This window comes from Procambarus clarkii, chromosome 10, assembly GCF_040958095.1.
Source record: "Procambarus clarkii isolate CNS0578487 chromosome 10, FALCON_Pclarkii_2.0, whole genome shotgun sequence".
Classification (NCBI taxonomy): domain Eukaryota; kingdom Metazoa; phylum Arthropoda; class Malacostraca; order Decapoda; family Cambaridae; genus Procambarus; species Procambarus clarkii.
The window spans coordinates 43,206,989-43,232,106 of record NC_091159.1 but is presented as its reverse complement, the minus strand read 5'-3'; the positions used below and the strand labels follow the sequence as shown (position 1 = coordinate 43,232,106).

The following is a 25,118-nucleotide window of genomic DNA, read 5'->3' as shown; positions in this document are numbered from 1 at the left end:
TCCTTTGGAGGTGCTTGTAAAGTTCTCTCTTGAACTCTGTTAGAGGTCGTGTTCAGGGGAAATCCATTCCAGGGATGTGTTTGTGCTGTATTGTATGCATTATTTGACTCCCATGCATCTGCTTTACACAATTTAATGATTGCATTGACTTTTACCAATAAACCCACAACAAATTATTATACTGTACCATAGCTGTACTTAATTCTGGTATACCTTTTCATCTTAATTTAAAATTAGCATAGGTAAAAAAAAATTAATATTGTTAGTTAAATTTTTTATCATAGTAGGCTAGATACGTTTCAACAAAAACTGATTTTTCAGGTATATACAGTAGTATTTAATCTGGAAATTGTTTAGACAATGATTAACTGGGTAGTTTTTATGCATCCATTAATGTACGTTTGTCCATAATTTAAAATAATTAACTATATTTTTAGAAATAAATGTTCAAGTTGACATCTAAATTGAACATCTGGTTGTTCACCTGGTTCAAAGTGCTCATAACAATTCAGTCAGGTCAAGTGTGGCTCGACTAAACCCTAAATGATATAAACAAAGACTTCACCAGTACTGTAATTGCCTTTTCCTAGCAATTTCAAAATTCACTCCATTAAGTTAGAACAACACTCATAAATTCTTACATAGTACTATGACTACTACATTCTTTCAGCATTATCTCTCCTACTCGTAACTTGCTACTGTATATCTGGGATGCATATACTGTAGATGTAATAGCAATTGATATCTGTACTCGTGTAAATTATAATGCATATATATATACTGTATATTGTTCTGACATCAAATACATTTTACAAAACAGCAAATTTATTGAGCTACAACTTAGTAATAACTACACACACTACATTGTCATACCTACTTCTCAGAATGTTTCTGCTCAAGTTTTTCCACAGGTTACATGTTGATGTATGAAAGCTTATATCAGTAAAGAGTGAAACTTTTAAATACAGAACATTAACTATGAATAGAAAACAATTGTGTCAGAACCAGCATCCACCGTGAACCACAGTTTCACACTGGTTTGGTCCACAGCTTCATATTTTCTGACATGGCTAGTCTGAGAGTGGGAACTGTACACACTGTCGTCACAACAACTTGGTTTGATAAATTCTTATGTGAAGCTTCAGTAAACCAATTTACACTTAAAGAATCCACTTTAACACAGTGTTCAATATATAAACTGAAAAATAATAAATTACTCTCTATCAAGTGAGAATTTAAATTATTATACTGTACAGTACTAGGTAAATTATCATCATCTAGAAGCAAAGATATGATGATGAGACGACTGTGTGTGTACCTTTACCCTCATCCACCACGTGAAGCATTGTTCCGAGAGGGCCTCCAACCACATGCTCCACCACCAGCGTCTCCAGTCATTGGGTTGTATTCTGTTGATAGTTAATGGTAATTAATACTTAAACACATCACTATTCATTTAATAGTCAGCAGGAACACTACCTCAGATTTTTTAACATACCATGATATGATCTGCAATATATAAGATTATGGGTGACAATCAAAGAATATAGTGGTTTTATATGTTTACTTAATATGTAATGTTTTATATGTCTTGGTTACAGCAGTTGGATGTTAGAAATGGATCTAGGCCTGGATGGCAATTTTGTTAGGGATGGCCGAGGAAGGAAGAAGACCAAGCTAAAAGTTGAAAGAGGTCACGGTGGATGTTGAAGAGTGAGGTGGTGGTGAAGTAATGCAAATACAGTGGGTAGGGTGGGTAAGGTTTTCCACCCTTCAACTGGGAAGGGTGCAAAATGCCAGTCAGTAATACTTGAACACCCTCTGCCTCAGATCACAGTGGATGGGAAGAAGAAGAACTGGTGAAGGTGTCAGGGATTAAGGCACAAACAGTTGAGGGACTGTGGAAGGGAAGAAGGGTAGGAAATAGTAGTACAATGCACGAGCATCAGTTACATCAGAAAAATATTTAAAATGGCGGATCTGGGCCCCCTTGCCTCGGTCAAAGATATACAATCACAATGGTTTAAGTTACGAATAGCTTGTTCAAATTTATAGTGCATGCATGTGCAGAAGACAGGGTAGGCATCACTGTAGTTGATGTAGTGAGCTCATAGGGAAGGAAAATCTGTCTTAGAATGGACCCTAAAGGATGTCTCACTCCAGCCCTCTAAGGGGTTAGAGCTATGACTAAATATTTTGTCTATATCTGATACAATAATGAAAAAATAAATGGGGCAAGGGCTGTGCACCGGGGACTAATTTTTTTCCTCATTATGCTTCGACTATTTTGTTTGACTATTATTCCTTGCATTCTATAACAGGAAATGTAATATTCACCCTATTGAACCCATTATTTCTATTGAAATAATTTTATGGGCTATGACTCAATGAGCATATTTCTCAAATGCCTTGTCCTCCCTCTCTCGTATCCCCCCCCCCCTCTCGACTCCCTCCCTCCCTCTCATCTCCCATTTCTCTCCCCCCACTCTCGTTCCCTCTCCCCTTTCTCTTGTTCCCTCTCCCCTTTCTCTTGTTCCCTCTCCCCTCTCTCTCCATTGCCTCCCCACCCCCCCCCCCTCTCTCTCTCTCCATTCCCTCCCCCCCTCTTTCTCTCTCGTTCCCTCCCTCTCCCTCTCTCTCGTCCCCCCTCCCTTTACCTCTCTCTCTCTCTCGTCCCCCTCCCTTTACCTCTCTCTCTCTCTCGTCCCCCTCCCTTTACCTCTCTCTCTCTCGTCCCCTCCCTTTACCTCTCTCTCTCTCTCGTCCCCCTCCCTTTACCTCTCTCTCTTGTCCCCCTCCCTCTACCTCTCTCGTCTCCTCCGTCTACCTCCCTCTCTCGTCCCCTCCGTCTACCTCCCTCTCTCGTCCCCTCTGTCTACCTCCCTCTCTCATCCCCTCCGTCTACCTCCCTCTCTCATCCCCTCCGTCTACCTCCCTCTCTCATCCCCTCCGTCTACCTCCCTCTCTCATCCCCTCCGTCTACCTCCCTCTCTCATCCCCTCCGTCTACCTCCCTCTCTCATCCCCTCCGTCTACCTCCCTCTCTCATCCCCTCCGTCTACCTCCCTCTCTCATCCCCTCCGTCTACCTCCCTCTCTCATCCCCTCCGTCTACCTCCCTCTCTCATCCCCTCCGTCTACCTCCCTCTCTCATCCCCTCCGTCTACCTCCCTCTCTCATCCCCTCCGTCTACCTCCCTCTCTCATCCCCTCCGTCTACCTCCCTCTCTCATCCCCTCCGTCTACCTCCCTCTCTCATCCCCTCCGTCTACCTCCCTCTCTCATCCCCTCCGTCTACCTCCCCTCTCTCTTGTCCCCTCCTTCTACCTACCTCCATCCCTCTCTCTTGTCCCCTTTCTCCTACTCTCTCGTCCCCTCCCTCTACCTCCCTCTCTTTTGTTCCCTCCCTCACTCATCCTCTCCCTCTACCTCCCCCTCTCTCGTCCCCTCCCTCTACCTCCCCCTCTCTCGTCCCATCCCTCTACCTCCCCCTCTCTCGTCCCCTCCCTCTACCTCCCCCTCTCTCGTCCCCTCCCTCTACCTCCCCCTCTCTCGCCCCCTCCCTCTACCTCCCCCTCTCTCGTCCCCTCCCTTTACCTCCCCCTCTCTCGTCCCCTCCTTCTACCTCCCCCCTCTCGCGTCCTCTCCTTCTACCTCCCTCCCTCCTCTCTCGTCCCCTCCTTCTACCTCCCTCCCTCCTCTCTCGTCCCCTCCCTCTACCTCCCCCTCTCTCGTCCCCTCCCTCTACCTCCCTCTCTCTCGTCTCCTTCCTTTACCTCCCTCCCTCCTCTCTCGTCCCTCCCCCTCTCTCTCTCTTCACCTCCCCCCCCCCTCTCTCTCTCTCTCTCTCTCTTGTCCCCTCCCTCCCTCTCTCATCCCCTCCCTCCCTCCCTCCCTCCCTCCCTCTCTCTCGTCCCCTCCCTCCCTCCCTCTCTCTCGTCCCCTCCCTCCCTCCCTCCCTCTCTCTCGTCCCCTCCCTCCCTCCCTCTCTCTCGTCCCCCCCCTCCCTCCCTCCCTCCCTCTCTCTCTCTCTCTCTCTCTCTCTCTCTCTCTCTCTCTCTCTCATCCCCTCCCTCCCTCTCGTTCCCTCCCTCCCTCTCGTTCTCTCTCTCTCATCCCCTCCCTCCCTCTCGTTCCCTCTCTCCCTCCCTCACGTCCCCTCCCTCCCTCCCTCCCTCTCTCTCTCTCATCACCTCCCTCCCTCCCTCTCTCTCTCTCGTCACCTCCCTCCCATCACCTCACCATCACCTCATCCCCCCCTCCTATCACTCTCATCCTCTGCCCTCCCAGATATGACAAATGCACCCCGTTTCTTCTGAGGAAGAAAAACACAATGTTACACTGACCTGGTCTGAGTTTCGGTTTTCCAGATGGTTTATTATTCTCTGCACTACTCTCAGTGGCAGGTGCTTTTCCAGTCTTACTTCGATAACCCTCCCCTCGCTTGTGACGTTCCCAATCTTCCAAGTATTCACGCCTTCGTTTCTCTTCTCTCTGTAATAAAAGTATACCTAACGTAATCACTATTACAAAAATGTAAGATTTACAGCATTACAACTAAAAGTTATAGTGTACAGCTGTCTCAGTTGAATGAAACTTTTATGCAAGACCAGATACAATAGAATTACATTACCTTACCTCAAATTACCCTACTTGTGTTCATATAAAATAAAAAAAAGTCTCCCTACAATGCAAAGCTCTTGCACCAATTAATCTGGTGCAAGATACTGTACATCAGTTACTCAAATTTGTTAAGTACATCTATCATAACATTTACTTTTATGAGAAACATACCTCTCTCCTTTGCTCCTCTTGCTTCTGTACCTGTAGGTTGTACTGCTCTTGCATCCGAAGACGAGCGGAATCCAGTGCTCTTTCTCTAGCTAGCACTTTATCTGGATCTGAAGTAAATTATTACATCATTTAGGTATAGAGTATTTACAGGAATTTAAAGTAGTTATCACAATATAGTGCAGTATATAGTTCACCTAATTCATGCGTGTTGATAAAACCTACACATTAATAACAAAGTACTGTAACTATACAAGGCAAGGCTAACAGCTAGAGAAATATTTAACCCCTAAAGTGAAATTATTGTTATACTGTACTGTACATTGATTCACAGGGTGATTAAATTATCATCAAATGTTGACTTTAACTATTACTGTATTGTCTGGTTATACACCGGATGATGCGTGTGGGAAATAATCCACAGCCTCATCTAAATAATTATTGTATAGAGTTCCCAAAGTGGACCTCCTTCACGTGTGGATCAGGACGTTTTCCCCCTAACGAGTCTAAACTTGCGATGTATTAATGCTGGGACTATTATTATAGCCCTAGTTATAAATTACCAAAATTATCTTATTTTACCCTTGAACGGCGCAAATTGCATATATATGATTCTGATCTAAGTCCCTGCATGGCCCACATCATATATATATATATATATATATATATATATATATATATATATATATATATATATATGCTTTTTAAAGTATCGCGTATGATTTAAAAGTTTCACAGCTATACGGGGTTCACATCAGTTTCCAGAAGGCTCCAGTAAACAGATGCCATTTAAAAAAAAAAAAATCCTGTGTACCATTCCCCGGGTGTATTATGAAAACCTCAGTAGTGTACTATGTGAGCAACCATGGCTGGCGCATGCAGCATGACCTAACAGCACTACTGTTCAGCTTGTGATCACAGCATTGCTTAAAAATGTAAATACTGTATACTGTATATATGTAACTAAGTCATACCACATGACAGTGTTAACTAACAGGGAAACACAAATTAGTGACATCGAAATAGGGAGTGAGCTAGGTATTAGTGTAACTAACAGGGAAACACAAATTAGTGACATCGAAATAGGAAGTGAGCTGGGTATCAGTGATCACAAAGAAATCAGATTTAGCATAGAATGGAAAGGATTTGTAAGAGAAAATTCTGTTAAAGTGCCAGATTTTCAAAAAGCTGATTTTAATGGCCCAAGAAATTTTTTGGGTGAAATAGATTGGAGAGTCCTGGACATGGAGGGTGGGCTAGTCATGGAGCGAGACATGAACCCAGCGATGGGTGATGTAAAAAGGGATTTTGATGTGAACTCAAAATATAACTTATTTAAAAATATTCTAAGCAAAGCACAGGAACGTAGTATACCAAAGGATCTGAAGAACCTTATAGGTAGAAAGAGAGCTTGATACAAAAGGATTAAGAATAGGGAAGTCAATTTAGAACAAGAATTCGTCCAACTGTTTAGAAATATTGAAAAAAAAAAATAATGAGGACAAAAAGACACTATGAACATTGCATAGCAGGGGCAAGAAAGACAAATCCTAAAGGGTTTTTCAGTTATATCGAACAAAGATTAGGGAAAGGATATGTTCATTAACCCTTGTATGGCGCCTGGCTATTTAGCATTTGTCACCCACAGGCGCATAAAAAAAAAAATCTTTTTCCTTCCTAACCTGTTAAGTATTTGCATATTCGCTCATGCACGGTGGGTTCCGGAGGCGTCGCGCACGGTCTTCAAGCAGCCGCAGTTGCCACAAATTTATTTTCGTGTCATTATTTACAGTGTCTAGGCCTATTTTATTTGCAATATTAGTCACTAATTGTGTTGCACATAATGTTACATCACAGTTATTGTCAATAAATATTGCATACATCGAGAATACACATGCGCACACAAATGTTTTCCATTATGCCATTATATTATGTAATCACAATGTTCATTATTTTATATGTACACACAAGCACGCACTATGTACAGGTTTTTGCACTATTATTGAAGTCGTTGAAGCAGTCAACAGCACACAATGGAACTGCACACGCTTCACACCATGTTACGTTTCTGTTCTCTCCTTTTTGTTGTTTTACATACTAGGCATTCACGTTGGCCTATTGCACGCTTTCCAGCTGGTGGCAAATTCTTTAGTCTGTGTTGCTGAAAGGCATCTATGTGAGCGAGCCTGGGTTCATGATTGGTCTTTGTAAGCCAGGAACATCTTTACCAAACTTTGCTAATAACTGTGTTGCAAGTGTAAAAGCAAATGCACAGAAAATAGGTTTACGTCCAGTTTTCACCAGATACAAATTATACCAGTTCAACATGCTCATGTCAACAAGATGGAAAAACACTTTTTTTGTCCATTTCAATGTTTTCCGCACACACTCGATAATGCCTACCATCATGTCAGCCTTATTCAATCAAACGCATGTTGATATTGTAGTCAAGAACACAATCTGGCTTATATACTGGTTCTTTCATTACACGGTGCACCTTGCCACTGTTCACCATTGTACCCTCATGAACGGTTGTCAGCAGGTTCACTTCTCTCTTGTCTTTCCACCGTACCGAGAGTATTTGATCACATTTCCGTAGCTGGCACTCACCAACTGCAAGTCCACCGTCAAACATTGGCATTTCCCTTCTTCGTGCCTTTACTGTGCCAACTAATCCGGTTCTATTTTCAATCAAGAACCTAGCTAGCAATGGACTTGTATAGTAATTATCTGTGTATAGGATGTGGCCCTTGTTCATCCTTGGTGCCATCAGTGACTTCACCACACTACCCGAGAAACCATGTTCGTCATTACCAGGAATGTCTACATCGCTAGCTGAATACAGAGTCATATGTAACACGTATCCTGTTTCACAGTCACACAGTACAAAGAAGTTCAATCCAAATCTGTTTCGTTTGGAGGGAATATACTGCTTGAAGGCAAGATGTCCTTTAAAAAGCACAAGGGATTCGTCAATCACCAACTTCTGTGCTGGTACGTAAAAATCTCTGAATTTCCCAATCACTTCATTTATATAGTGTCTGAACTCGCCAAAGTCTTTCATCCTCTGTCTGGTCCTCATTACTTGCAAAATGCAGACACCTGAGGAGTATCTGAAATCTGTCTCGGGACATATATTTCCTGAAGAAAGGTGTTGGAATAGTCAGATCTTTGCTCCAGTAATCTGTGATAGCGTGTTTGACACAGTGTTTCATCAACATACATATTACTAAAAACACATACATTTCACCTACAGTGGTGGTTTTCGAACGTTGCAATCGTGAAAATTCTGTTATCTCTCTTCTAATGAGATGAGCCGCATGAAGGTTCGTTTGGTGTACAATATATTCCATGAGCGGCTCATCATAGAATGCTGTAAAATAATCCAATTCACTCATATCCTCTCCATTATCAGGGAAAAGCTCTGTAATCCCAATGTCTTTATTGTCAAAAGCAGGAATTCGAGGAATGAAACCAGCACCATCACTCCACACTACCTTTATGATACTAGTACACCTGGTGTTCTGCGAGACGCAGGGGACGCAACAGACACACCACAGCGAGGAAGCGATGCACATCGTGGACCAGGAGCTGAAGCCCGTCTACGCACAGTACGGCCGCTACGTGCACGTGAGGTGGAAGCATGTAGAGTCATCAAAAATCACTTTCCTCGCCATCAGAAAATAATTCACTGGTTATTTGCTCTTGCGTGAGTGATTGCGTGGTGCGTGCTCGGGAAGCGTTCGGCCGTGCGCTCAACATGATGGCTGCTGGGTAACTGAGGCCTCCCACGCGATGGTAGCATCAGCTGGATTTTTTTCAAAATGGCGGCTGTTTACTATAGCCCCTGGGCAGCGTATGGAGACCCCCCATACCCCGCGGGCCTTTCAAATCTTGCACGGTACTCCAAAACATCATATGATGTGGAGCAGAAATAAAATAATAACGGAAATCGACAAAATGATGAAGAATTCTTGGGACCTGGACTCTTCATGACCAAAAGGTCATAGATTTAAATTAACTAAACAAAGCCCCCCCCCCCACCCAAAAAAAAAAAAAAAAAAAAAAAAAAAACACTTTTGCAAACAGTAGTAGATGGTTGGAACAAGTGAAGTGAGGTGGTGGTGATGGCCAAAACCATCAAGCAGTTTTAAAGCATTATATGACATTGCTGGGAAGATGATACACCACAAGCACAGCTCTCATCCTGTAACTACACTTAGATAATTATAATTTCATTACATGCAGTCTAGTGTTGACAAATATGGCTGGGGCTCACTATCCGCAAACCTTGTATAGTTCACGTAAGCAATTAAAAGATTAGTATTCACATCATTTTCCCTTTTCCTTATGTATTTTACAACCAAATTAATAAATCTATAAAGAAATTAAATTTTTTGCATGCACATAGGCAGATAAGCGTGTAAATTCTTAACCACACAATAGGGGTTAAAGGGCTGTTTAATTATGAGAAAGGCCTATCTTTATGACAATACGAGAAAGGCCTACCTTTATGACAATACGAGAAAGGCCTACCTTTATGACAATACGAGAAAGACCTACTTTTATGACAATACAAAAAACCTACCTTTATGATATTGGGCCAATTCTTTAAATTCTTCTTGTCTTTTCTGCCACTGCTGGAATTTTGCTTTTGTATAGTGCCAAAATATATAGCAAAATAACAGAAAGAAAAGTATGAACCACCCATTGGATGCTATCCACGATGTTCCTGAAAGAGAGATTGGGAGAATGAAAGTAAGTTCTGTACAGATTCCTGTAAACCACTATTAGTGCAGTGTTTTAACCCTTGGACAGAGGTTATTGTCATACGCTGATTTGTGGAGAAATACGGTTATCATCATGTGATGATTTAAACAATTATTGTGTGGGTTTTACAAATATGATGCAAATATGGATATAATAGCTCTCTGTGGATGGAATGGAGTTTACCTTGACCCATGATAAAATACTACCATTTCATGGTTACGTGTACTAGGAGGAGCCTGCCACCATGCATACGTGCCCATTGGTGGCTTACGCCTTTCTTGCAGCCCATATTCCCACCCATATGTTACCAATTAGACCGTATGTCATCGCTCAGAGCCCAACACCATTGAATATTATGTCCATATCCTTTTCACTACTCTATTGTTGTAATGGAGTATACCAGGTAAATCAATCAATTGAAACATCTGTTATTGAAAATTGTGTTATGTGAATTTTGCAATAATCAAGATATTCAACACATATACTCTTGTAAATAAAGAGAATCAAGTGATAAACAATCTGTAAAACATCAGAGGATAAAACAGGAAGAGTCAGCAAAGTCGAGAACCGGGTGTCGACAGTTGCTAGACACAATACTGTAACTACACGACTTTACAGAGCACCTCCACCCAGTAAAAAGTAAAGAAAAAGATAAAAGATATCAGTAAAAAGATAAATATTCACTTTGTGTTTTTCTTACATTTTGCATACAAATTAATAATTCCATAATGACATATTATTTTCTAGATTTTTTTTATTTTTTTGGCACACAGGTATGACCATTTCTCCATAGCCACTGTCCAAAGGTTAATGAAGATTCCCATCACTTAGGACACAATGTAAAAAGCAGCACATTAAATTCTAAAACTTAACAAATGGCATTTTTTATTTTTAGAATTAAAGATTGGTTTATGAAGATGAGAATGATATAAACACCATACATGCCTACATTGCATGAAGGTAATAAAGAAACATATCCATGTACTGTATCTCGAGACATCAACAATAGGAGTTTCTGAAAATTATGTTTAGTATATACATGTACTGCATTACTAAAAGGTCTTGGCTGCAATGTGCCATATTGTATTATGTATATTGTCATATGTAGCAGTTAAGGTAAAATCAGTGCTTTAACAGTGTCCTGCGCTACGCAGGACACTCTGGGGCTGGGGTTCGTATCCTGGCCGGGGAGGATTGACTAGGCACCAATCCTTAACTGATGTTAACATCCTCAGTTCATGATGAATGCAGCAGTGAATGGCTACTGGTTGTTAAACGATTTGGTGGGTCATATTTCGGGGAAAATTAAGATTAAGGACCTGCCCGAAATACTATGCGTGCTAGTGGTTTTGCAAGAATGCAAGAACTCTCGTACAGTATATATAAATAAAAAAAATTTAAATGAATACCAGCTGCCTTCATAGTTAAATTTATGGTGTCATAAATTGTAAAAAAAAATTCTGAAATAGCCACAAAGGTTCAAGACCTTTGGTGCCTCTAATTTATCTATACTATCACTTACAGAGTATAAGGGGGTGCACAAACTACCACTCACTCTCACCCATTTTTCAGGCATCCCTGTATTTACCCAAGTGTAGTTACAGGATGAGAGCTACACTCGTGGTGTCCCGTCTTCCCAGCACTCTTTGTCATATACCGCTTTGAAATTACTGACGGTTTTGGCCTCCACCACCTTCTCACCTAACTTGTTCCAGCCATTTACCACTCTGTTTACAAAAGTGAATTTTCTTATATTTTTCCAGCAGCTTTACTTTGTTAGTTTAAATCTATGACCTTGTTCTTGAAGTTCTGGGTCTCAGGAATTCTTCCCTATCAATTTTATCAATTCCTGTTACTATTTTGTACGTAGTGATCATATCGCCCTTTTTCTCCTATCTTCTAGTTTTTGCATATTTAATGACTAACCTCTCCTTGTAGCTCTTGTCCTTTAGTTCTAGGAGCCACTTAGTGGCATGTGTTATATCCTTTCATCTACTTGTATACTTCAATAACTCCCCACCCACTTCTTCTTTGCCCTGCTAAAGAAAATCAATACCTTTTTCAATCTATTCAAAAGGTAAGTTACTAATCCCCTTGGATAAACTGCCCCCTCTCTCTCACTTTCTCTATAAATTTTCTAAAACAAATGTATTATAGTCCAGTGTCTAAAACTGAACTACATAATCTAAATTGGGCTAACAAGGTAAGTACTGTAACCGTAACAAGTACAGTGGTACCTCGCATAACGATTGCCCCAAAAGACGAATATTTTGGGTAACGAACGGCCCGATCGGCGTCAAATCGTCCCGTATGACGAACGCTGGTTTGAGTAACGTCAACACAACATGGTGGGGTCGCGCTGCTGTTTGCACATTCTTAGACGCCTCCGACGATGCACATAAATTATGTTGTTCTTGTTTAAAGATGCTAATGATGCTGGGATATAAAAGGGTGACTGCTGAGATGTTGCAAAGCATTGACGTTTTTGTAGGAAAAAAGAAATGAAATATCTGATATACAACAAATGTCAAAAAAGTTCGTTCGGTGTTCGGCAGGTAGGCTGCTCCATTATAACAATCTTTCTTTGTTTCAAATGTGTTCCATTTGTTTTTTATTTGTCATTTACGTCTCAATAATGGAGAAGCCTACCTTACATACACTGAATAAACCATTATGATATTTTCCTTTCTTCAAATGTGTTCAATATTTATTTTTCATTTGTCTTATAGCAAAAGGTTCGTTCGGTGGTCGGCAGGTAGGCTGCTCCATGTTTCTTACATACAAAAAACGTAAATAATAAAAAAAATGAAGAATTTTGAAAACCAGTACAAATGTCAAAAAGGTTCGTTCGGTGGTCTACAGGTCGACTGCTCCATGTTTCTTAAAAAAAAAAAAAACGAAAAATAAAAGAACTGTTGAAACAATTTGAAAAATGGACAAATGTCATAAAGGTTCGTTCAGTGTTTGTCGGGTAGGCTGCTCCATTATTGAGACGTAAGTGATAAATACAAAACAAATGGAACACATTTGAAACAAAGAAAGATTGTCATAATGGAGCAGCCTACCCAACAAACACTGAACGAACCTTTTGCTATAACGAATATGAAAGACAAGGGCTGCTGGCTGGGTTAGTAGTGCGTGAGCAACCATTTGTAGCACACATGCCTCTGGCTCTCAAACACCTGTCCCACACGGTGTTGAAAGACTGTACTCAGTCAGTGCAATTCAGACCCTATTGTTTGAAGAACATAAGGGTCATAACATTGGTGAAGCTAGGCGCAATAAGGGCTTAACACAACGGTCGGATGCCTGTGATACAGCACCTATGAGGATGATACAGCGAGCGTATCCAGGTGTAGCTCTGAGCCCCACCCTTGCCATCTCTAATGTATATAGATGATACATAGATGAATCGTTTTCTGCGTTCAGTGATGATGCATCTGATACAAGTAGCATAGATGAACAGTGTTAGCGGCTTCCATGGTGGTGGTGTTCATTGATATTGTTAAGAATACCTGAATCTTTTCCTGACCGATGGACACTCTTTGAGGCTAGCTGAATCTCTTCCTGACTGATGGACACTCTTTGAGGCTTGCTGAATCTCTTCCTGTGTGGGACCTTACAAAGCGATCTTTTCAAGACTACCTTACAAATTGAGCTTTTCCTATAATCGTTTCAATACTACTTTATGCTTTACAAGCTTGGCTACATACCACCTACAAGTACTAAAGCCAAGGGTGCACGCGAGTGCATTATTTGCAAGCACACAGAACGATGAAACAGGAAACAAAAATCTATCTGTAGCTGGTGCAAGGAGAGCAAAGTCGCGCTGTGTACCATGGACTACTTCGTTGACTATTACGCACCTCCAAAGTACTGAGTGTGTAATACAGTGTGTTACTGTGTAAATAGTATGTGAAACTGTACATATTGTAATATTAGTGAATTTTTACCACGTAATATTGTGACAATAAACATTTATTGTGGACACATTACTGACACATGTATCACAGTTTCATGGAAAATTATGAACATTCTACTGTATACATATTGTAAAGGTCACAAATATGCATCATATACGATAAAAGAATCAAATAAAACCGCATTGGAAATGCATAGGAAAAATATTTGAAAATATATTTGTGGCAACATGCGGTGCTTGAATGGCCTGCGCGACCGTGTCTGGGAGCTTCACACACGGGCGACCAGGCCCTGATGACGTCACAGCGCACCTTGTCCACGCCCTCACAGCCAAAGTAAGTGGAATTTGGTAATTATTTTTACATAGACATGTTCAGGGACGGTAATTTATCATTTTACAAAGAAAAATTATATTTTGGGGAACATTTGATGTCATGCACACTAGGGAAATTTCACAATAAACACAGTGCATCACACTGGTTACATGGGGGACACTCGTTTTGTATGACGTCCGTTTCACATGACGAACATGGAACGGATTAAATTCGTTATGGGAGGTACCACTGTATATATATATATATATATATATATATATATATATATATATATATATATATATATATATATATATATATATATATATGTGTGTGTGTGTGTGTGTAATTACCTAAGTGTAGTTACAGGATGAGAGCTATGCTCGTGGTGTCCTGTCTTCCCAGCACTCTTTGTCATATAACGCTTTGAAACTACTGACGGTCTTGGCCTCCACCACCTTCTCACTTAACTTGTTCCAACCGTCTACCACTCTATTTGCGAAGGTGAATTTTCTTATATTTCTTTTTCCGTGAATCTGTTTCCCATTTCCAACCTCTGGATATTATCCTTTACCTGCAATTTGTTGTTTATGAATTTGTAGAATAGGCCCGGTTCTGTTTTACATTTATCTGCTATCCCTTTTTCAAAATTTCTTTCTGCCTCTCTCCTTACTGCTGTATAATTGTTTCTCGCATCTTTGTATCGCTGGTATGTTTGGGGGTTTGGCCTCTTCCTATACTGATTCCATTTTTGTGTCTTTTGGTCTCTTGCCCTCTCACAATTTCTGTCGAACCAATCCTGTTTTCTGGTCCTGCATCTCTGTTTTGGTATGAATGTTTGTGTGCCTTCCTCGTATAGTTTTAAAAATTTGGCATACATTTCATTTACTTCCCTGCCTAGCAACAATTCTGTCCAATTACACTCATTAAAAAAATTTCGAAGTTCCCCATAGTTGCCTCTCTTTAAATCGAGTTTATCAACTGTTTCAATGTCCCCATTTTCTTCTAGATGATATCTTAAAGCATATTTAATGTCTAACAGGACGTGATCACTCTTTCCCAAGGGAGGAAGGTACTGGATGTCAAAAATCTCTTCTTCTTTCCTGGTGAATACTAGATCCAGTACTGATGGTATATCTCCTTCCCTCATTCTTGTGGCTTGCTTTATGTGTTGATACAAGAATGTCTCCAGAATGAGGTTCACAAATCTGCATGTCCAAAAGTCCTCCGTTCTTGCTTCATAGGCCTCCCAGTCTATTGCTCTAAAGTTGAAGTCCCCCAGTATCAACAGTCGTGATTTATCTTTATCTGCTTGTACAATAATATCTCTCATGACCATTATGAGGCCCTCTCGTTTGTCATCCAGTTCTTCCTTTGTCCACGTGTTGCTTGCTGGTGGGCTGTAGGTATTTACAATTATCAGGTTATCATCCTGATTCCAGACCTGCAATGCCATTATGTCAATATCTCGAGGGTTTTCAAATATTAACTCTTTTACCTTCAGGTGTTTTTTCACCAGTACAGCCACTCCTCCTCCCTTCCTAGTTTTCCTGTCACGTCTCCAAACTGAGTAGCCTCTTGGGAATATGACTTCATTTATTATATTTCCTTCAAGTTTCGTTTCTGATAATGCAACAATATCTGGGACCCTAAGCTGGATTATATCTTGCAACTCCAAAGTTTTTGACCTCACTCCATCTATGTTGGTATATACAATTTTCAGGAACATGTTCCCTTTTCCTTTGCTCTTTACTCCCCTTTCCACTACTGATCTTGTTGCTTTGTTTTTATGTACCATTTCACAAGCTTTCCAGTCCCTGTCACTTTGTAAAAAAAAGAATTTCTGTCTTCTTCATTTCTATCCCCATTTAGACGTTTTGCCTCAATTAAGTTCATTTTCAGCTTTTCTCTGTCTTCCTTGGAGAGGTCTTGTCTTATTGACCAAGATTTGCCAACCTCATCACTCTGCAGTTTCCTGGCATTTCTTAGCACTTCCATCATGTTTTTCACTCCATTAAAGGTCACCCTTAAGAGTGTGTGTGTGTGTGTGTGTGTGTGTGTGTGTGTGTGTGTGTGTGTGTGTGTGTGTGTGTGTGTGTGTGTGTGTGTGTGTGTGTGTGTGTGTTAACTTGATAAACTTGAATAACTTGATAAATTACATAATTCACACAAGACATGATAATGGGGAGCCGGTGGCTGAGCGGACAAAACACTGTACACATGATCCTGTGGTCCCGGGTTCGATCCCGGGCGCCGGCGAGAAACAATGGGCAGAGTTTCTTTCACCATGATGCCCCTGTTACCTAGCAGTAAATAGGTACCTGGGAGTTAGTCAGCTGTCACGGGCTGCTTCCTGGGGGTGGAGGCCTGGTCGAGGACCGGGCCGCAGGGACACTAAGCCCCGAAATTATCTCAAGATATCTCAAGATGTTTCAATTGCCTGGTTTATTCCATTACAACCAGTACAGATTAATGAAAAGGATATAAACATATTATTCAATTGTGTTGGATTCTTGATGATGACATATGGCCTAATTGGAACCATATAGGTGAGAGAATAGATTGAAACAAAGATATAAGCCACCAACCTGCACCCACAGATGATGATCGTCATATAATGATAATCGCATTTACCTAGTAAGTAAAGGGATTTACTTGTAACTAACGAGCAGGATTTTTTTTCCTGAGTCAAGGGGAAAACTCCATTTTATCCACAGACCAATTATATCCTTATTTGCCTCATGCATGTAAAACTCGGGCAATAATTATTTAAATCATCATATGATGAAAACCGCATTTACCTAGTAACTAATGAGTAACAGGATTTGTTAGTACCTAATGAGCAGGATTTTTTTTTTTGAGTGTCAAGGTAAACTCCATTACATAGATAGTCCTATTATACCCTTTATTTGCATCATGTGTAAAACAAAAAAAATATTTGTTTAAATCGTGACCACTACCAAAGGGTTAAGAATAAAATTAGATGTCTTATTACTAACACATCTTATGAATCCAAGTATATCATATTTACCTTATTTCAAATACAGTAGTTATACTACATATTGAATTCTTGGCTTAAGATTCCTATGAATTATGACACTTCACATTCAGATCTGGCAATATCAACATTATCTAAATTACATCTGCTAACTTAGCATTTTTTAAGCTTAGAACTTGGCATTTGTCAGCACTGAACCGTTTAGAAAGGTAGAAACACACAGTATTGGGTGCTATCTTAAGTTGGATAAGGGGGATGGTTATATCAAAGGAAACAAAGTTGTGGGATCACTGTATTTTCAAGCATAGGTTAAACATAAATATGAGCGAATTTGGATGGATATATATGTATCATATAAGCCATATGGGCCAAGAGGCCTTCAGCAGTTTCCTTAATCTACAATATTTTCTGTACTAATACTTGCTATACTAATGCTTTCTGATACTAATGTTTCTGTTAAATGCTGTCAAAATCATTTATAGTATACTAGAGGAGGTGTCTGGCAATGCCTGGGTCTGTCTGCATTCTATTTGTCCATCCATCCATCCATCCATCTTGCTATCCGTATCTATCTATGCATCTTTATATCCTGCCATTTATTCATCCATCTACTCGCGTATTTATCCATTTATTCATCCGCACACTGTCTGCCTGTGTGTATGTCCTTTCCCCCTTCCTGTCCCTGCCTCTTATAATATGGTGTTCGTCCTTCGGAACCGAAGATGACCATGACTTCAATATACCAGGTCGAAAGTCGGTGGCTGTGTGCCAGATGGTTGAGGAGACCAATCTGGGATTGGAAGGCTCACCCACACATGGGACATATGTGGGTGAATGCTACTGCAGCCTGTCCTCTTAAAAATAACATCGCTTTTTGCCCGTATGTGTGCTATGGCCAAAAATGGACGTAATTTGAAATGAAATCGGGTCACGAAAGTGATGTATTGTCCCGTTTTCAGTTTGAGTCATCCGGCTTACTCAGAGAGGTTAGGAGAGGAAACTTTCAATTAACGTTTTCATGATGTTTTGAAACTTTAGAATTTCCTGCCTTCCTAACCTACCAGAGGACCCATATATTACTGCTTTGAAAAAATAATAAACATTTTAAATTTTGTTTCATTTTCAAATTACGTTCATTTTCGGCCATACGGGTAAACAGCCAAATTCAGACGTAATTTGTAAGAGGATAGGTTGGCTACTGTAAAGATGAAGGTTGCTCTTGCTTTGCACACGGTGTTTTCCTCTGGGCCTCTGCAGTCTGTCTATTCTCTGCCACATGGGCCCCTGTGGTGACTTTGGTTTTTCAAGTTGGAAGTTCTTGAGCAAATGACTTCCAAATATTGGGGTTATGTCCAGGTCTTCGAGGGTCACCTTGAAGCAGTCCTTGAATTGTTTCTTCTGCCCCTCAACTGAACGTGTGCCCTGACAATTCTCCATACAGCAGTTGTTTTGGCAATTGGCTGTCAGGCATTCTGACAACATGGTCTTCGTTTTCTGTAGGAGGGTGTAGACACTGGGAATACCGGCCTTTCCAGGACCTCCATATCTGGGATTTTGTCCTGCCACCTGATGTGGATTATGCAGAGACAGCTCAAGTGAAAGTGATTGGAGATGTTTGGTGTGTCTACTGTAGATAGTCCATGTCATGCTAGAAGGATGGCGAGTACCACTGCACGGTAGCCTTTCAGTTTGGTTGTAAGGCTAAGGCTCCCTCCCTCCGCTCCCAGACATTCTCACGTAACCTTCCAAAGGCAGCGCTAGCTTTGGCGGTCCTGCTGTTGACTTCTGAGTATGTTTACTGCTCTTGAGAGTATGCAGCCAAGATAAGTAAAGTTGTTGACTGCCTGCAGGTTCTGCCCCTTGACAGTGATTTGTAGTTCCGGGTAGGGTATTCCAGGTGCAGGTTGGTACATGACCATGTACTGTACATCACAGTCTTTTTGCTGGTGATGACAAGACTAAAGTTATCACAGGCTTGTAAGACTCATTCCATTTTGTGCTGCATCATTTGCTCTGTGCTGGCATTGAGGGGGTGCAGTCATCAGCTAACAGGAAGTCTCTTATGACCGTTTCCTTCACCTTTGTAATGGCCTGCAGGAGCCCGAGTTTCTGATACCCACCCACCCTCCCTCCGGTTGGCAGTTTTCATCGTTCAAGAACTGGAGTGGTGGGCGACTCGCTCCTCCTCCCCCTCCCCCCGCTTTTGTAGAGGGGGGTAGAGAAAACGAGCGGGAGTGCAAGTTGCATGAAGTGTTGCTTGCTGGGTTTCTTTCTAGGGGAGATATTTTGATCTTTTCAGGTGTAGATTGCACTGGTTAACTAGTGGTCTGTTTTGATTCACCTACCTTTCTGGGTCCTTCCTTGGTCAATGGCAATTATGACATACTATACAGTGGTACTGTACCTTCATTTATGATCGTAATCCGTTCCCAGAGACGCATCGTCAGCCAAAAATTAGGCAATCAAAACAAATTTTCATATAAGAAATAATGTAAATTGAATTAATCTGTTCCATACCCCCAAAAATATTAACTTAAAAATACATTTTATACTGAATAACACTAATTTTGTACTAGCTACAATACAGTACAGTATGTATATATTACCCTGAATGAGGACTCTTGTTGGTGTATGGAAGACAGTGATGAGGAGGGGAGGAGGAGAGGTGTTAGTGTTTGGAAGGGGCGTCCCCTTCCATTATAACAGCAGTGATGACATTTCTGGGGTACTCTCCTACGTTGTGCAGGCATACCACTAGGACATGGTTGTGGCTCACTGCTCACTTGTCTTACTAAGAATCTGTAAAGAAAACACTTGCCTAAGGTTTCCTAACGTTTTCTAAAACGTTTCCCTCTTCCTTAGGGCAGGGTGTGTGGACTTGGGCAGGCGGTGTGGGTGGGCAGCTATTCGGGCGGAGTGGATGGATTTGGGCAGGTGGATGGGCGGCTATTCAGGCTGGGTGGATGGCTTTGGGCAGACAGATGGCCAGCTATTTGGGTGGGCAGTGTGGGTGGTTGGCTATTTGGGCAGGCAGTGTGGGTAGGCAGCTATTTGGGCAGAGTGGGTGGATTTGGCAAGGCAGATGGGCAGCTGTTTAGGCTGGCAGGGGGGGTGGATTTGGCAAGGCGGATGGGCGGCTGTTTGGGAGGGCAGGGTGGGTGGATTTGGCAAGGCGGATGGGTGGCTATTTGGGTGGGCAGGGTGGGTGGATTTGGCAAGGCAGATGGGCAGCTATTTGGGCGGGTGGTGTGTGTGTGAACGGCTATTTGGGCAGAGTGGGTGGATATGGCAAGGCAGATGGATGGCTATTTGGGTGGGCAGTGTGGGTGGGTGGCCATTTGGGCGGGAAGGGTGGGTGGATTTGGCAAGGCAGATGGGTGGCTATTTGGGTGGGTGGTGTGTTTGTGAGCGGCTATTTGGGCAGAGTGGGTGGATTTGGCAAGACGGAAGGATGGCTATTTGGGCGGGCAGTGTGGGTGGGTGGCTATTTGAGCGGACAGTGTGGGCAGGCAGCTATTCGGGTGGATGGTGAGGGGTGGGCAGCTATTCGGGCGGTGTGGGGTGGGCAGCTATTCGGGCGGTGTGGGGTGGGCAGCTATTCGGGCGGTGTGGGGTGGGCAGCTATTCGGGCGGTGTGGGGTGGGCAGCTATTCGGGCGGTGTGGGGTGGGCAGCTATTCGGGCGGTGTGAGGTGGGCAGCTATTCGGGCGGTGTGGGGTGGGCAGCTATTCGGGCAGTGTGGGGTGGGCAGCTTTTCGGGCAGTGTGGGGTGGGCAGCTTTTCGGGCAGTGTGGGGTGGGCAGCTATTCGGGCAGTGTGGGGTGAACAGCTATTCGGGCAGTGTGGGGTGGGCAGCTATTCGGGCGGGGTGGGTGGATTTGGTCAGGCCGATGGACAGTCAGTCGGGTCTAGTCTTCACATGCATAGGTAGACAAGCCTTAACTCACCAAGGGGTCTCAAACTGTCAGCTACCCTCATATTATAAAGAATATAATTGTCTACCACTGATGTGTGGGTGGTCACTGGTAAGAGGAGCTGACTGCAGTGGTGTCAAATACTAAAAAAAAAAAATAGAATAGTTACCCAATTTATTCTGAGAAAGTGGTGTGACTTCAGAAACCTTTGAAGCTGTGGCAAAATTCTCTCTTATGCAATTATGGGCAAATTATGGATTAGCAGGAAATTTTTAAATTTTCCCATAGTGAGTAAATAATGGTTTATATTCCTATATGAATTTTGTTATGTTTGTTTTTAAAATATTTAGACGAGGGTCTGGCCAGCAGTTACCTTGTGGTGATTTCGGGGCTCAATGTTCCTGTGGCCTGGTCTGCAACCAGGCCTCCTGGTTCCTGGACTAATCAACCAGGCTGTTGGATATGGCTGCTCACAGCCTAGTTGATCAGGTTAAGTTTTTTGCACTGCCAAAAATAATTGTGGGGGTCTGAATGTGATTCTGGTATATTGTTTCCTTTTGAATTCTGGCAACCCCGACCAGCCTATGTTCATCCCGGACCCCAGACCATTCCCTCTGTCAATTTGGATGAGGTTAGCCTCAAGTGTCTGGCCTCCAACTCTGGACATTCTCACTTATGGGTATGGATATACTGGTATATTAAAAATAGCAGTCTTGGAACAGAGCTCTGGGGCAGTCTACTTACAATGGTAACTCACTCAAATTTGACTCCACTTGTGCTTATCCAGTTTCCTTGTAATAATGATGTCCTATCAATTTATTCTGAAATGTATACTGGTATTTACAAATACAAATATTTATTCAGGTAAAGTACATACATACAAGGTGAGATACAAAAAGTTGATGGATTTATGGATAGAGCTAGTACATACAATGCCTAAAGCCACTATTACACAAAGCGTTTCGGCCATTTTCGGGCTTTCGGGAAAGCTAATTTCTTAGCCTTACCTGATGTAACCAAATAGGAGATCACCCAGGGATTCTGCTGCGTAAGTGATGGTGGGTGGACGATGTCCTTGTTTGGATCCACCTCTCCCATTGTAAATATCTGTAAACAAAAAATTATAACTATGTTATTACTCTCTACAGTATATTCTTTCTAATCATAAAAAATCAATATAATGATGTCAGTGGTGAAATTCTACAGGTGATGCAACTGGAAGTCTAGTACTGTATGTGCAGTAGAGGATATTTTTATGTAATCAGTGCAACCCATCCTCCAAAAAAAATGAGAGCCTATAGCTGCTATGCATGGAATATACAAAATATATATGGACTGTTGCACCCATAAGAATGTATGAATAAAGGAACTGCCAGAGGATTATGTGCCCATATGAAGCAGCTTCTATTTTCATCAAACCAAACTTTTATACACATCTAACCTACACTTAACACAAAGTGACCCCGTCTTATTTTTCCCAGCAATTTGTTCCATAGATCAAACACCATTTTCAAAACCAGTACATACCCAGGTCTTTCCTGAATCCAAACTTACCCCAATTATATCCACTGTTGTATGTTCATATATTTAACACATTATTATTAATATCCCCTTTGTTATACTCTTTCATCCATTTATATAAGAGTACTGTACCTACAGTAAATTATATCAACCCTTAGTCCTCACCTCTAGAAAATATATATTAAACTTTAATCTCTCTTCGCATGGAAGGTTTCCAAATTTGCAAATATCCCTTCTCAATCTGTATCTATATCATTTATATACTGAATATTGTAACCAAAGGTCTCAGGACAGAGCCCTGGGACACACTACTTACAACAGTTTCCCCACTCAGACTTAACTTTATCTATACTCTTTCCCCTTGAAATAAGCATGCCCTTATCCATCTTAGGATAGCACCCACAATATTATGAACCTCTACTTTTCTAATCAGTCTTTTGTGAGAATATCAAAAGCACTGCTAAAGTCAAGGTACACAATGTCACAATCCTTTCTGCTATGAAACCCCAAGGTAAGGTATCCAAGAGTATTATTCTGTATAAAATGTGTTTTTTTAGTTAATATTTTTGGGGATGTGGAACAGATTAATTCAATTTACATTATTTCTTATGGGAAAATTCATTTCGGTTTTCGTAGTTCTGGTTTTCGTAGTCTCTGAGAACGGATTAACTACGAAAACAAAGGTTTTCGTATAACATAACTGTATAACAAATGATGAATTATTATAATGTTTTATTTCACTAATTCTATAAATAAATACAAATAAATAAGTTGTTAAATGTGAGAACAGCTGTAAATGCAAGCTAGTGCACAAGTACTGTACAAGAGACCAAAATACTGTAACACAACTGACGTGTAATTACCCAAGTGTAATTACCTAAGTGTAGTTACAGGATGAGAGCTACGCTCGTGGTGTCCCGTCTTCCCAGCACTCTTTGTCATATAACGCCTTGAAACTACTGACGGTCTTGGCCTCCACCACCTTCTCACCTAACTTGTTCCAACTGTCTACCACTCTGTTTGTGAAAGTAAATTTTTTTAATTTCTTCGGTTGGGCAAATTTTCTTTCACGTAATTCACCCAGTTCACCTAGCAGTGAGTAGGTACTCAGGAGTTAATCAGCTTGTTGTGGGGTTGCATCCTGGGCAGGGTCTGAAATTCAGCCTTGGGGGGGGGGGGAGGATGAACCTCAATAAAAGCCAACGGTCCGTCTAATTACCAAAAACTACCACATGCTACACACGCTTCAGAAAACTTCCTGGCAATACGTTAGTAATGAATAAATATGATATATTTACTCATTACAATGTTGGTGCTGAACATACAACATGAAAAAACATAATTTTAATCTGAAAAAGTATCTTTTTATAAAGAAATTAGACGAAAATAAAAAGCTGGTGACGCCAAATCAAGTCGACGATCCAAGCTTCAGTTAGGTTAGGTTAGGTTTGGTTAAGTTAGGTTTGGTTAAGTTAGGTTTGGTTAAGTTAGGTTAGGTTAGGTTAGGTTAGGTTAGGATAGGTTAGGATAGGTTAGGTTAGGTTAGCCTAACTTAATATATCATATTTATTCATTACTAACGTATTGCCAGGAAGTTTTCTGAAGCGTGTGTAGTATGTGGTAGTTTTTGGTAATTAGACGGACCCAAAGCCAACGTGTATGAATGCACTCTGGCTTCCTGTTCCCCAACACAGTGAATTATATTCCCATCTCACAGAATGTTTAGTCATACATGGAATCAGGGGAGAAAATACCACCCTTGATACAAAAACAAATCAACTCTGGCAAAATCAGGAGAGAACATTAAATGTAAGGCCCCCACTAGCAAAATCTGGGTACAGCACAAGAAGATCTTCCAATATTCCCGAGTGTATGAAGTAATTATAGAGCTCAAAGTACCTCATACCATTTGGTCTGAAGTCACCGATAACGGCAATCACAGATATAGTGTTGGAGAGTATGTCCTAGCTCTTGTACATTGGAATTTTCACCATTGGGGGGGGGATTCATTACCTGCCATAGATATTGATATCCCAGCCTAATTCTGGCAATTACAATGTCAAACGTCTAGTGGATGAGTAAAATGGCAATGGTAAAAATGTCTTCTGTACCAACTGACTAGTAACCATAATAAATAGTTTTAAACGAAAAAAAAACTTTCGTTGAATCGTCTCGTCCAAAATGACCAGACCCCCGTCAACCCCCCTTAGGACAACTACTCCATACTCGCCGTCTGAGGTATGATTCTTGCCCACAACACGAGTCACTGAAGCTCGTTTTCCGTGTTAAAATTGTATATATTGTTATGCCAGGATGCATCAGCTTAGATTAGGCTGTATTGGACCCGGTTAGGTAGATTTAGGTTAGGTTGAATCAAGTTAGGTTTCAAAATCCATTGGCTAATCATCATTTGTACGATGTGACATGTCTCGCACCTTTCCCGGGATACAACATAAAACAGTTGCTCAACTTTTATCATTCAATTGTCATACAGTAAGCCGCTCCTCATACGCACCTTCCTAGGTTAATTTAACTCATATAAAAAGGTTATGGAGGCTACTTCAGCACAATATGATGGGCAAGACGACAGTCACCCACAACGTTTAACTTGTTTATGGTCCGGGCAGACGTGGCTTAGCGACAGGGTTACCAACTTATCTGGTGGTGGCTCTGGTGGTGGCATGCCTGCCAACCTTCCTGGTACTCATACATAAGAACATTTATTTATTTATTTATTTATTTATTTATTTATTTATTTATGCATATACAAGAATGTACATAAGGAATGTGAGGATACAAATATGGTAATTACAGTCTTGTAAAGCCACTAGCACGCGCAGCGTTTCGGGCAGGGCCTTAATCTAAGAAAATTTTAAGGAGGTAAATACTTGC

General features: G+C 41.4%; 1 protein-coding gene across 3 annotated transcripts; it reads right to left on the bottom strand.

Annotated features, from left to right (window-relative positions):
- Positions 1–259: 259 nt before the first annotated feature.
- LOC123773366 (selenoprotein S-like) lies at positions 260–24,889 on the bottom strand. Of its 3 annotated transcripts, XM_069321936.1 has the most exons (7): positions 24,742–24,880; positions 23,104–23,242; positions 21,713–21,812; positions 9,377–9,520; positions 4,792–4,898; positions 4,344–4,491; positions 260–1,409 (listed from the first exon to the last, which is right to left on the bottom strand). In XM_069321936.1, the coding sequence occupies exons 3-7, from the start codon at positions 21,801–21,803 to the stop codon at positions 1,327–1,329; spliced, it is 573 nt and encodes a 190-aa protein (XP_069178037.1). In that variant the 5' UTR covers positions 21,804–21,812; positions 23,104–23,242; positions 24,742–24,880; the 3' UTR covers positions 260–1,326. The 3 variants fall into 3 exon arrangements, with proteins under 3 accessions (XP_069178037.1, XP_069178035.1, XP_069178038.1); XM_069321934.1 differs by lacking the exon at positions 23,104–23,242 and having other exon boundaries at positions 24,742–24,889; XM_069321937.1 differs by lacking the exons at positions 9,377–9,520; positions 23,104–23,242 and having other exon boundaries at positions 431–1,409.
- Between the last annotated feature and the right edge of the window lie 229 nt (positions 24,890–25,118).